This window comes from Acinonyx jubatus, chromosome A3 (assembly GCF_027475565.1).
Source record: "Acinonyx jubatus isolate Ajub_Pintada_27869175 chromosome A3, VMU_Ajub_asm_v1.0, whole genome shotgun sequence".
NCBI classification, from domain to species: domain Eukaryota; kingdom Metazoa; phylum Chordata; class Mammalia; order Carnivora; family Felidae; genus Acinonyx; species Acinonyx jubatus.
Window position 1 is genome coordinate 77,773,895 of NC_069388.1, and position 14,992 is coordinate 77,788,886.

The window sequence follows — 14,992 nt, forward strand, 5'->3', positions numbered from 1 at the left end:
TTACGGCATTTTCAACTCTTACAAAATGATAAAAATGCCCTTAAAAATAAGGACCTATATAAAGTCATAAACATACATGTGTATAATCCATCTCTATTAACAAGTTAATGCATAATTTTCTGAACATACCTGACTAGCATCCTTTATATGTATATTGTCAACTAATTTGCACAACAACCAAAAATACTCTTTACATCCAGGTTTTAACATTGGTTCTTCTTCATAATCATCTATCTGTTAAAAAAAATTAAAACTCTGTGAAAACACTTCAAAAGGGGGGAATAATTTAAAATTACAATACATCTAAGAAACTACAGACCTTACAAAAAAAATTAAATCCCTGTAAAAGCAGTATTCAAAATTTAATAAAGTATGGAGAGAACACTTCTAGTTCCTGTGAAATTAGAATAACTACGTCCATAAATAAACGAGAACTTTCAGAAAAATATTACCCTCAAATTTCTTATAACCTGTGATGAATTAAGAATTCAATGAAAATGTATCAACAAAAGAAACCTACAGAACATGAGTATATATAAACCTACGCAAATGCAGTGGTCTTTTATAGTTTTGAAATCTAAAACATAAAAAACATTTTACATATCTCACATACTTAATGACAAGTAAATATGGAGGAGAAAAATGTAAATCCTACAATGAATCATACTTCTGAAATTAGTAAAATTTACTTAATGAGCTCTGAATTTATTACGTGGTAGAAGAATTTTTTACGAAGCTAGGATATATACTGGAACAATAAAGAAAACTGAAAATTTAGAATATCATAATGATAGAATACTGCAAAAATCTGTATCAGTAAATAAGAAAGCTTCATTTATCATGTTTTTATCATATTTATTTATTTATTTATTTATTTATTTATGTTTATTATTTGAGAAAGAGACAGAGAGTAAGCAAGGGAGGGGCAGAGAGAGAGGGAAACAAAGAATCAGAAGCAGGCTCCAGGCTCTGAGCTGCCAGCACAGAGACCAATGCAGGGCTCAAACCCACAAACCGCGAGATCATGACCTGAGCCAAAGTCGGCCGCCCAACCGACTGAGCCACCCAGGCGCCCCTTTATCATTCAATTTATTAACACAAGGTCCAAAACACAGTAAGAACAAATGCTACTTCCAAAACAGAATACCCATGAGAGATTCCACAGAGCTGAAATTAAAGCATACAAATTCCATTCCTAGGTGTAATGTGTCACTCAATATGTCCACAATGCTGCCACTTTAAGAACTTTATGACTATCCTCTTGGTAAAAACTACATACAGTGAACAAGTACTCAAAATTACTCCAAGTATATAATACAGTGATTAAAAGTTGACACAAAGAAAACTGCAGAAATAGAAACAGCTACTAAACACAGTAAAACTTACCCTGATAGGTTTGAGCGCTTGAGCATCGGGAAGAAATTTCAACAATGTTGAAGCAGCCAATAGCAGAAAGGACCGATTAATTGAGTCTCCTCCATCCAGCCCTGACAGAGATAACTTATAAAGACCATTGCAAGACTCATGACGGACAGCAGTCTAAATGAAAAAGAAAGTTCCAAAGACAGTATGAATTAAGTATTTAAAAGTTAATCTTTAAATATGTCAGCAGAAATAACATGTTAGATGGCTTCTTTAGTAATATATTTTTAAATGCAATATTCTGATCACATACTCACACACATAAATATCAAATAAAGTACCCCAAAGTATACAGTAATATGTAGAAACATGTTAGAAATTCCCAAATATGGTCATGATAAAAACAAATACAAAAGGGACTAAGGAAAGGATATTCATAATAATTTATTTACAAAACTAAATAAAAAGAGAAAATATTTCAGAACAAGAAGCAATTTAGAAAGTACTTAACCAGAACATTTTACAGTTTCTAAGGGACTTGCCCAAATGTCACAATCATTACCTGGGACACAGCCAGAACAAGAATATGCATTCAACTCAGAGCTAAAGGTATTAAGACGAAGTGACCTAAAATAATATGACTACTGTGGTTAAGTGTTTTATCAAGAATATGTTTCTACCATTTCACTTAGGAATATGGTATAAGCAACATCGAGATATGGTTAGTGAAAATTATATTGACCTGAGTGTTGACATCAAAATCAAAATATATTTGACTAATTTTTATTATCTCTTGTATCTAAGGGTACACTCTAATTAAACAGAAAAGGAAAAAAAACTTCTCTAAAATATAAATTACCAAAATAAACACTCGAGTCCTTCCCAGAAAAAGATTTTCAAAATTCTAAAGCAAAATAATCAGTTTTATTTCAGAAAAAAGACAAATATGAATGTTACAGACTATCTAACATTCACATTTACGTGTATATAGTTAAAACATAATGAATCTTAAAGTATTTAATAAGTATATTCCAGTTAATGGAACATATTTACGAAATCAAGTCCATTTGTTTCCATTAGCTCTTTTTTTTATTATCAATGCTAATAATATCAAACAATATGAAGAGTAATAGTTCTAATCTTCAATCCTTATCTTACCTCAGGAATAAGGAGAGTCAATTTCTTTAACCAATCTTGTAAATGGTCACTATCAGCAAGGCTAGATTTCACTAATGAACAGCAATGTGCCCAACTCACCAAGAGCCACATTGAATAATGTGAAACTAAAGAGAAATTAGAAAAAAATATGACTATAAGGATTTGCACTGTAAAGAAAACACAATGTTCATTATTAAACATTATCTAGTTATGCAAATCTTTATCTATTAAAAACTACTTTTGTAGAATCCTTACCTTCATGCCTAGACCTGTGATCGGACTGAGCTTTCAAAACTCTGTAAAGTAAAAAAAAAAATCCACCACCACCAATTAAATTCAGCAATAAAATAAAAATGACTCACTTTATTACCACATATCCTTTCAAGTTATACAATTACTCCCCCAAAAGAATAGATTTTAAGAAAAATATCTATTTTTCCTATAGTCTTTATCTTTTAAAGAAACACTGGTAAAAAATTATTATAGACCACTCCATATGATTGTTCAGATTTAATGAACAATATCTGAGTGAATACAGTATTGATTGAAATAAGTGAACCCTCAGGAAATACTCAGGATTTAGTTACTAAAAAAATGTATATTACAAAGAGAAAAGTTATAATGGTTTCGATTGCAAACTTCAGACTTCCAATTTTAAAAATAAAATCATACACTGACATATAATGCCCTTCCTTTAGTACTGTTAATGCCAATTTCTATCAGAAATGGTGAAAAGCAAATTATTAAAAAGTAGAGAAAACTAACTTAATTCTGTATTATTTTAGAACCATTTTTCTCCATACATTTAGTTACTTCAGTAGAAAATGTGCTACTACAATTTAAAGTATTAAAAACTTTCATTGTAACAAAACCAATAAATGAGGATTATTTGTCTTATAAATAGTTTGGAAAAGAAAAAGCACTGATCTCTAGCATCCTCACTTTGTTATAATTAACAAAGTACATTTCAAACTCTCAAAAAGAAAGTAAAAAGTACTAAGATACAACTTATATATCATATATTTGTCCGTATTTCATGTTTAGTTATTATCATACTGGCATAATCAACTTTACCAAAAGCAACCTACCCATCTATCTTTTAAATATATAGCATAAGAAGATTTTTGATAACACAGGCAAAATATTTGCTCTAACTGCCTTAATTAATACAAACCTACTACCATATGAACTCAAAATGGGGGCCTATGAAAAGATAACGGTGCATGAACAGGCACTGAGAAAAAACAAGGATGAGGAGCGGGGTTCACGTTACAAAGACTGTAGTAAGTTAAGAATGGAACTGGTAGAATGAAAACAAGAATTGCCACAGAGAGAACCAGCTTGAATAGCAGCAGGTGGTAGCAAACCTGCATGTTTATTTTTTCTCATGTGAGGCTAACAAAGTCATGTGAACATTTCTTAATTCTCAAGAAATAAAACCAGATTAAAGCAGTTACTGAATTGCCTTGTTACCTCAATGTATTGTGGTATGTTGGAAGAGTGAGGTAGAGTGTGGGTTAGTGAGGACACAGAGGAAGAGTTAAGAATTATTTAAGTGAAGAGTATTGGTGGTTAGGGTATAAAATTTATCTGATCATACAATCAAAGGTATGTTATAGTAATCTCTTCATTTCTACACGTTGTCCATTCCTAAGTTTTATAAACAATGAGACAAGGTATCTGGTACTAAAAATACATTCTTGAGCAAGATCAGATATAGTTCATATAGAACTCAGTGTCTAGTGGAGGTAGATATTGATTAAGCAATGAATGTGAATTCAACTGAGACAGAGACCCAAAAAACAGGGTAAATTATAAAAGACATAATCATGCTATTTATATGCAGCCACTGCCTATGAAGGTGACTTTTAAAAGCATCTAAAAACAGCTATCAGCTATTAGCCATGAATAAGGTCAAGCAATTTCAAACGTGTTTACATTAGCTTTATAAATCATTTGAGTATGATGGCAAACTTCAGCCCAACATAAATACCTACACAATATTTAGAAATTAATTTCACAACTTTAACTTATGTGATTATTAAAGGCATACAGTCAGGTACCCATGTATCAGTCAGCAATTACCACAGTTGAATTTTTGCATTAAAATTTTGTACATTATTTTCAAAAAAAGAAATCTCCACTGTAGCCCAAATTAAATGGGATATCACCTGGCTAAACTATATTCATATACACGTATTTCCAGCTCTGTCCACCAAGGCCTAGAAACAAGGAGTCCTCAGTAGCAATGAGTATACCAAGAACCCATATTTTGTTCCTCCCCAACAGGAACTACAGCTTCTTAAAGAAATGGCTGATTCCAGGACTAAGGTAGAGAAATCACATGCCTTGAGGATCTGACAGTGACAGGAAAAATAAAAAAGGACTCCTTCCCTCCACCCCAAATAATAGGGATATGTCAAAATGACCCATGAACAAGCTTGAGGCGGCCAACTCAGGCATAATTTGAGTAAAGTGAATAGTAATAGTAATGAACTGTAACAAACCGAATGAAAAATAATACATTAATTCAAACTGATATAAAGTAAAAGGAAGAAGAGAAAACTCTTCTTCAAAACAGAATGTCAACGAATAAGCATAAAAGGAATGGTTGTAAGTCAGAAAATCACTAGTTTACAAACATTTACTAATAACTGAATTAGGCAAGAATCATCTCTGCTGAAAATGAATGAAAGTTTTATGAGGAGCAGCTTCCCACGGGTTACTTTTCATTAGAAAAAATCAGAAACCTTACTGTAAAGAAACCTGCAGGAAACAAAATAAACTAGTAAAAATTAATATCATTAATAATGGGACAAACTGACATCACCAGTTATGTATTGAGAAAGACACTTTACTTACAGAGTACTCCTGCTAAAAATGTATATAATCTGAATTTAATCATGAAGAACAATCAGGAAAACCTAAATTGAAAGATGCTTTATAAAGCAACTGGCCCGCACTACTCAGAAATGTCAGTATCATGAGAGGCTAACGAAGTATCCCTGGGTAAAAGGAAATGGAAGAAATACAACCAAATGCAGTACATGATCCTAGACCAGGGGGGGGAAAAAACACTATAAAGAATATTAATGGGACAATTTGAGTGTGAACTATCTATTAAATAACACTATCATAACCATGTTAAACTTGCTATATTTGAGTGTTTACTCAATGTCCTGGTATCGAAGGATTATGGGCAAATGGTCGTGATATCTGAACCTTACTCTCACAAAATTCAGGACAATATATAAATAAATATGTGCACAAAGACACACACACACCCACACACTCCCCCCCACACACCCCCCCCCCACACACACAGAAAATGAACGTTTGTGATTATGCAATAAGAACTGACAAAATGTTGACAATACACAAATGAAGATGAACAGTAGAAGAGTTAAGATGCCCTAACAGTTTTTCTGCTCACTTAAATGTTTTCAACATGAAATTTTAAAACACTCCATTCTTACTACAAATACATACATAAATTATGTAAAAACTTCATACCTAGGAGCCAGATTATCATATGTATAAGTAACAGACATAAGTCGCTGAATCAAACTGGTTCCTTGGACAAGAACAAGAAATACCTTCAAAACAAAAACATTACAAAAAAATCTTTAAATATGCTAAAACACAAAAATGCATTTTTAACCCAAAACTCCAAATCTGATTTTTATCTATGACAAAGAAAATAATACAGTAAAAATATCAATATTAGAAAATCAGAATTTTGCGACCAAACTTAAGAATAGCAACTTAAAAAAAATGAAAATTTAGAAATACAGAGGCCAAACTATTTTAGTATTATTATTATTATTATTATTTTACAAAACTATTCTTTGTATTTGACCCACAAATTCTTTACATGTCACCCACATGGGTGAAAAAAATATATTACACATGTCGGTGGTTTATTGGGGTGGTGAAGGAGAATTATACATTTTTTAATTTTGAAATAAGCAAGTAAGGCCAAGCAGCAACAGAGATCTCAACCATCCTGAAAGAGAGAAAAAGATGAATACAGGGCATAGATTCTAGATTAAAAATCCTGAGGATCAATATTCAGTTTGCAAACTTTCAAGCTGCATGATTCTAATAAACTACTTAATTTTTAGGTATTAGTTCTTCTATATAATGGGAATTCTATACAATGTTCTATAGAGTTCTATATAATGGTAGAAAATAATTTGCTAATTTATATAAATAAAGAATTACTGACTCCCTTCTGCAGATCGAAACCCTTCTGGGCACTTATGTTATAAGCACTGTTCCCATCCTGGAGGTTTGAATCCACTGCAGCAGATAACATAGAAAGCACTGTAACACAAGGAATACAATGTGCCACATGAGCAAAAAAAGAGAGCAGCAACTAAACCTGTCCCTGGTGAAATCAGAGCAGCTTTAAGGAAAGCGGTCTAGGCTGGAATTTGAAAGTTCAACTTGAAATCTGAATGTTCTGAAAAGCTTTTTAAGGATAACAAATGAAATAATGCATGACAGTAAATTATGAAAAAATTAGTGTTCTTCCTCACTATCTATAGAATATCAAAACTGGCTAACTTTGTCTCTAGAATTAATATAACAAAGATTTTTGTTCCCAAATAGCTTAATACACTAAGTTCTGATTATGATAAACCAATGGAAAAAAATATTTAGTAAGCACCTTTTCTAAACTATAGAAGTATGTACACAGAAAAAAATCATAACTATTAATGGTAGTCACCTATGACTAGGAGGATAGGTTCACCTATATATTCCGAATTATTGTCAATAAGCATGTACTTGCATATACTTTTTAAAAAACAATATTTTTAAATTCCTTATGTATGTAGTTTATATCTATACTATTTATATTTATTATTAAAATCTCAAGAGGATGGGGCGCCTGGGTGGCTCAGTCGTTTAAGTGTCTGACTTCGGCTCAGGTCATGATCTCGTGGTTCACGAGTTCGAGCCCCGCGTCGGGCTCTGTGCTGACAGCTCGGAGCCTGGAGCCTGCTTCCGATTCTGTGTCTCCCTCTCTCCCTGACCCTCCCCCCATTCATGCTCTATCTCTCTCTGTCTCAAAAGTAAATAAACGTTAAAAAAAAAAAAAAAACACATTAAAAAAAAAATCTCAAGAGGAAACCACTAATCAAGGTCAAAGCTGTGAAGTTATTTAATGAGTTAATGGAAAGGGGAGCTTTCAAATTATAACCTGGAAAGATTATTCTGGAAAAAAAATTAACTGAAACATTATAGCAATGCAAGGTTAAAGTAAGTAATTGGCAATAAGCAATACTGGAAAACACATTTAGATTACACTGTAGTCTCCATAGTCTATTTTAATTGTATTAGCTGTAAATGATTTGGAATACTAACAAAATCATCTGGCCCCTTTAATCTCCAAAATTCCAAAAGGGAAATATGTTTTCGGTTTCAATTTTCACCAGTAGTTTCCAACCTATGTTCACTACAGAACCTATTTCTCTAATCAGAAACAACTCACAATTCTAGAGTTTTTAGGGGCAGCTATGAGGTAAGATGCTGTTCTCAAAAGGTTACAAATGAGGAAGAGATCTCACTAAAAACCTGTCTTCATCTGTCCCCATTTCCCAATTCAGGGATGGAACAATTCGAACGGCAAATATTTGATCACATGAACAAAAGAATCCACAGCCAGAAAGAATTCTAATTATACTTGTGGATGTCATCCTGGTTATGGTGCCATTTTCATTCAGCTCTAAATATACCATTCTATCAACTTGCTTTGTGATGTTAGGGCTGGTACATCATAAACTAAATTCCTCTTTTGCCAGCTGGTTTCTATGAGGTTCCATTAACCTGGGACACTAGAGAGATTACTTCCTTGCTTGTTCTGTCAGCACTGAAACATAAGTATTTAACCCATTTGATTTCAGAAGCCATTGATTTCAGAAGCAGTAGCAGAACCCCTTCCTCAGAGGCCTAAACTGCAGGCCAACAAGATCCTTATAACCTCCTCATTTCTGATAACCCCAAACCTTTTCCATATGCTTCTCAAACCCTAGAGGTGGTGAATGGTTACTCCTTTGAGTTACCTCAACATTTTCCTTTTATATATTTAGTCCTCCAATACATACACGTAAAAACAATTATTTACTTTAAATCACCTCTGTTCAAACACCTAGTAGGGCTTATTTCCCTAAATGGACCCTGACAAATTTAGTACATAAATTACTGTGTAAATGACTAACTAACTAACTACAGTTGGAGTACAGCAGAATGACATTCATTCCTGAAATTTGGATAATAAACTGAAAAACATTACTATTTCATAATTACTACTAAATTTAAAATGAAGGTATCACTTCAGCAGTTACATCATATTGTAGTAGTCTGGGATCATATTCCTTATGCATTAGCGTATTCTTAACTTTATAAAACACAAATAGAATTCATTACTATAATCTAATGGGAACTTCTGTACTTTACCTCTGTTAATCTTGGTATATGAAGACCCTTGGCATGATCACCAGCAGCCTTTCTTGATTTACCAGGCCAAGTTCTTTTCCTATGGCTTTCTGCTATACCAGACCAGGCAAAGACATCGTGATAAGCTAAATCCAAATCAGATGGATCTATTGCAAACTGGCATATTAACTTCAGCAAGCAAGCAAGACAGTCTAGCTGCCACTGTGGAAAAGAAGAAAATGTCATTTCCCTATTTTGGTTAATTTAATATGGCCACTATATAACCTGAAATTGAAAGCTAGAAAATAAAATTAAGAGATGAAGTACTGTTGTTTTTCCATGCAAATGACATATACTCCAATATTCTGGAGCCAAAGCAATTCCCCAAAATTGTAAAAAATAACAGAAGATTTTGCACTTTACATAAGGAGATTTAAAATAAAAATATTTTTGGTAAAATATTTCATATGAAAATTAATTTCTGATTTAAAGCTCTACTTTAGAATTTTAAAAACACCTCCTGTGAGTAAATTAGTATCATTTATGTGCAAGATGAAAGTTTCAGAGTGCTCACATCAACAGTTATTTTCCACTCTTCCTAATCCAACTTCCAAATTGTATAGCTATACCAATATTCCAGGTAATGCAGCAATACTACATTAGATTTTCAAGAAAGTTATCAAGAAATTTCAGTAAGAATAGTCTTTTTAACAAATGATCCTAGAAAACTGAATAGTCATACTGAAAAAAGTAAATGAAACAAACCCTCAACTTCACTCTGCATATAAAAAAATTAACTCAAAATGCATCACAGAAATAAATGCAAATAGTACTTATAGTAGGAAAAAAAAGGGGAACATACTTGCAGTCTTGGAGCAGAGATTTCTAAATAAGATATCAATTTTGTTAAAATTAAAAACCTCTCTGCTTAAAAGACACTGTCAAAATAATGAAAAAAGCAAGCCACAGATTGAATACAAATATTCCCATACATACATGTAGTGGAAAAACTTGTCCAAATTAATTAAGGAAAAAAAAAAAAAAGTCTTACAACTCTTTGCTAAGGTGGAAAGGAAAAGGAAAAGGAAAGGAAGAACAACAACAAAAAAGTCCACGATATGAACAGACACTTCATGAAAGAAAAAAAAAAAATCATGGTCTTAAAAAGTATGAAACTTAAGAGATTCAGTGAAAGTAGTACTAATGAAGGAAATTTATAAACACTTACATTAAAAGAAAAAGATCTCAAATCAAGAATCTAACTTTCCAACTTAAGAACTAGAAAAACTAAACCCAAAGCTAGAATAAGGAAATAATACACAGCAGAGGTAAATAAAACATAATAGAAAGACAATAACAAAAAAAAATCAATGTAAATAAAAGTTTATTCTTTGAAAAAAGGAAAACCTTTAGCTAGAACTAAAAAAAGAGTGAAATTTGTAAAATCAGACATAAAAGTGGGAATTTTTCTACCAATTCTACAGAAATAAAAAGGATTGTAAGAGTATTACAGATAATTGTAAGCCAAAAAGCCAGATAACCTACATGAAATGGACAAATTCCTAGAAATGCAAAACCTACCAAGACTCAATCTTGAAGAAACAGAAAATCTGAATAGATATATAACTAGTAATGAGATTGAATCAGTATATAAAAATCTCCCAATAAAGAAAGCCTTAGACCTGATAACTTCATTAGTAAATTCTACTAAACATTTAAAGATGAATACCAATCCTTCTCAAATTCTCTAAGAACAGAGCATTCCCAACCCACTCTATGAAGCCAGCACAAGCCTGGTATCAATGAAAGAAAAAGTCACTACAAAAAAAATTACACACCAAGATCCCTGAGGATTAATGATGCAAAAATTCTTGAAAAAACGTTACCAAACAGAATTTAGCAACACAATAAAAGGATTGTATATGACCAAGTAGGATCTGTTCTTGGAATGCAAGGATGGCTCAACATACAAGAATCAATCAATACTCCACAACAAAATGAAGAAAAAAGACCAACTGATCATTTCAATTGATTACATGCAGAAAAAGCACATGAAGTAATTCAACACTCTTTCATGATAAAAACACTCAACAAAATAGAAAGAGGGTAAGCACTGGATTCCTAAACTCAGCTCAGGTCATGATTCCAGGGCCATGGGACTGATGGCTATCTCGGGCTCCATGCTGAGAATGGAGTCTGCTTAAGACTCTCTCTTTCTCAGCCCCACCTTCCACCACTGCTTATGCAGTGAGCAGGCAAAAACTCTAAAATTGAAAAGAGAAAGAAAGAAAGAAAGAAAGAAAGAAAGAAAGAAAGAAAGAAAGAAAGAAAGAAAGAGAGAGAGAGAGAGAGAAAGAAAGAAAGAAAGAAAGAGGAAGGAAGAAAGAAAAGAGAGGAAGGAAGGAAGGAAGGAAGGAAGGAAGGAAGGAAGGAAGGAAGGAAGGAAGGAAAACAAACTACCTGAGCATAAATAAAAGCCACATATGAAAAACCCACAGTGAAAATCATATTAAATTGTGAAAGACTAAAAGCTTCTCCACTAAGATGAGGAATACCAGCTTTCCTCACTTCTATTCAGCATAGTAGGGGAAGTTTTGGCCTGAACACTCAGGCAAGAAAAGAAACAAAAGGCATCTAAGTTAGAAAGGAAAATTATCCATTTGTAGAGGATATATAGAAAACCTTAAAGATGCCAAAGAATAGCTCTTAAGATAAATGAATTCAGCAAAGTACAGGATACAAAGCCAACACACAAAATTCACTTCCATAGGTGAACAATGAGCAATATGAAAAGGAAATTACAAAAATAATTCAATTCACAATAGCATCAAAAGAATAAAATACTTAGGAATTAACCAAGAATATGAAAGTCTTCTACAATGAAAATTATAAAACAATGCTGAAAAAAATTAAAAACAATACATGAAAACACATCACATGTCCATGGATTGGAAGACTTATTATTACTCAAAACAATCCGTAACAAAATATGACATTTTTTGCAGAGGAAAAAAAAAAAAAAACCCCACGCTAAAATTCAAAGGGAATCTCACGGGACTCCAATGCCAATACAATCTTAAAAGAAAAGAACAAAACTAGAGGACTGACACTTCCTGATTTCAAAACTTACTACAGACCTACCGTAATCAACATGATGCGGTATTGGCATCAGACACATATGCAAATTAATGGAAAAGGGGCACCTGGGTGGCTCAGTTGGTTAAGTGTCCAACTCTTGATTACAGCTCAGGTCATGATCTCCCAGTTCGGGAGTTCAAGCCCCACTTGGGATTCTGTCTCCTCTTTCTGCACCTCCCCCTCTTGTTCTCTATCTCTCTCTCAAAAGAAATAAAAATAAACTTGAAAAAAAAGATTAATGGAAAGGAATAAAGCACCCAGAAATAAACCCTCACATTTATGGTCAAATGATTTTTAACAAGGGTGCCAAGACGATCCAATGGGAGAAATGACAGTATTTTCAAAAAACAGTGCTGAGAAACCTTGGATATCCACATGCAAAAGAATAAAGTTGGACCCTTACACACTAAAACACCATATACAAAAATTAACTCAAAATAAATCAAGGCCCTACGAACTTCAAGCTGTATCACAAAGCTTGAATCATCAAGACAGTATGGTACTGGCACAAAAACAGACACTCAGATCAATGGAACAGAATAGAGAACCCAGAAATGGACCCACAAACATATGGCCAACTAATCTTTGACAAACCAGGAAAGAATATCCAGTGGAATAAAGACAGTAAAGACAGTCTCTTCAGCAAGTGGTGCTGGGAAAACTGGACAGCGACATGCAGAAAAATGAACCTGGACCACTTTCTTACACCATACACAAAAATAAACTCACAGTGGATGAAAGACCTAAATGTAAGACAGGAAGCCGTCAAAATCCTCGAGGGGAAAGCAGGCAAAAACCTCTTTGATTTTGGCTGCAGCAACTTCCTACTCAATACCTCTCCAGAGGCAAGGGAAACAAAAGCATAAATGAACTATCGGGACCTCATTAAATAAAAAGCTTCCCCACAGTGAAGGAAACAATCAGCAAAAGAAAAAGGCAACTGACAGAATGGGAAAAGATACTTGCAAACGACATATCAGATAAAGGGTTGGTATCCAAAATCTATAAAGAACTTACCAAATTCAACACCAAAACCACAAATAATCCAGTGAAGAAATGGGCAAAAGACACGAATAGACACTTCTCCAAAGAAGACATCCACATGGCCAACTGACACATGAAAAAATGCTCAACATCACTCATCATCAGAGAAATACAAATCAAAACCACAATGAGATACCACCTCCCACCTGTCAGAAAGGCTAACATTAACAACTCAGGCAACAATAGATGTTGGCGAAGATGCGGAGAAAGAGGATCTTTTTTGCACTGCTGGTGGGAATGCAAACTGGTGCAGCCACTCTGGAAAACAGTATGGAGGTTCCTCAAAAAATTAAAAATAGAACTACCCTATGACCTAGCAATTGCACTACTAGGCATTTATCCAAGGGATACAGGGATGCTGTTTCGAAGGGACACATGCACCCCAATGTTTATAGCAGCACTAGCAACAATAGCCAAAGTATGGAAAGAAATGTCCATCAATGGATGAATGGATAAAGAAGAGGTGGTGTGTGTGTGTGTGTGTGTGTGTGTGTGTATATATATATATATATATATATATACACACACACACACACATATATATCATAAAGATATGAAATCTTAAAGAATGCAATCATAAAGAATGAAATCTTGCCATTTGCAACTACGTGGATGGAACTGGAGGGTATTATGCTACGCGAAATCAGTCAGAGAAAGACAAGTATCATATGACTTCACTCATATGAGGACTTTAAGACACAGAACAGATGAACACAGGGAAGGTAAACAGAAATAATATAAAAACAGGGAGGGGGACAAAATACAAGAGACTCTTAAATATGGAGAACAGAGGGTTACTGGAGGGGTTGTGGGAGGGGGGATGGGCTAAATGGGTAAAGGGCATTAAGGAATCTACTCCTGAAATTATTGTTGCACTATATGCTAACTTGGATGTAAATTAAAAAAATAAAATTAAAATAAATAAATTAGTTATAAATAAATAAATAAATAAATAAATAAAGGCCCTAAATATAAGAGCTAAGACAATAAAACTCTTACAAGAAAAAGTAGGCTAGAAGCTTGATGACAAAGGATTTGGACACATGATTTCTTGGATAGGACAGGTAACAAAAAACAGACACAGGAGACTTCATTAAAATTAAAAGATTTCATGCACAAGGCTATCCACAGAGTAAAATGGTAACCCACAAATGGGAGAAAACATCTGCAAACTATATAAAGGTTTAATATTCACAATATATAAAGAGCTTCTAAAACTCAACAAAAACCCAACAACCTGATTCAAAAACGAGCACAAGAGTTGAAAAGACAGTTCTCTCAATGGCCAAAGAACATAAGAAAAGATGCTCAACTTCACTGTTTATTAAGTGCAAATTAAAACGAGATAGCACTCAACACCCATTAGGATGGTTGATATCAAAAAACCAGGAAATAAAAGTGTTGACAAATATGTACAGAAACTTGTGCACTACTGGCAGAGATGTAAAATGGTTTAACTGCTGTGGGAAACAACATGGTGGTTCCTCAAAAATCTAAAAACATAATTACCATATGACCCAGCAATTCTACTCTTGAAGAAATGAAAGCAGGGTCTCAAAGATATTTATACACCTATATTCATAGCAGCATTATTCACAATAGGTAAAATATGGAAGCAACCCATGAATGCATGGATATACAAAATGTAGCATATGCATACGATGGAATATTATGTATGCAGCCTTAAAAAGGAAGGAAATTCTCCAATAGACTACAACAAGGATGATGCTGGAGGACATTTTGCTAAATGAAATAAGCTAGTCACAGAAAGACAAATACCACATGATTCCACTTACAGGAGGTACTCAGAGTCAAAGTACAATGGTGGTTTGTCATGGGTTGGGGAGAG

The 14,992-nt window shown here is 33.5% G+C and overlaps 1 protein-coding gene across 5 annotated transcripts in view; it reads right to left on the reverse strand.

Annotated features, from left to right (window-relative positions):
* The window catches only part of USP34 (ubiquitin specific peptidase 34), a 248,246-nt gene that overhangs the window by 73,536 nt on the left and 159,718 nt on the right, over positions 1 to 14,992 (reverse strand). For all 5 annotated transcript variants that reach the window (XR_008289340.1, XM_053200642.1, XM_027072388.2 and 2 more), the window contains 6 exons: positions 8,983 to 9,183; positions 6,034 to 6,116; positions 2,776 to 2,816; positions 2,521 to 2,645; positions 1,387 to 1,539; positions 130 to 234 (listed from right to left, as the gene is read on the reverse strand). Coding sequence is in view for 4 of the 5 variants with exons in the window: in XM_053200642.1 (XP_053056617.1) it covers positions 130 to 234; positions 1,387 to 1,539; positions 2,521 to 2,645; positions 2,776 to 2,816; positions 6,034 to 6,116; positions 8,983 to 9,183 (708 nt within the window). In the remaining variant the exon portion in view is untranslated. The remainder of the gene's footprint in view (positions 1 to 129; positions 235 to 1,386; positions 1,540 to 2,520; positions 2,646 to 2,775; positions 2,817 to 6,033; positions 6,117 to 8,982; positions 9,184 to 14,992) is intronic.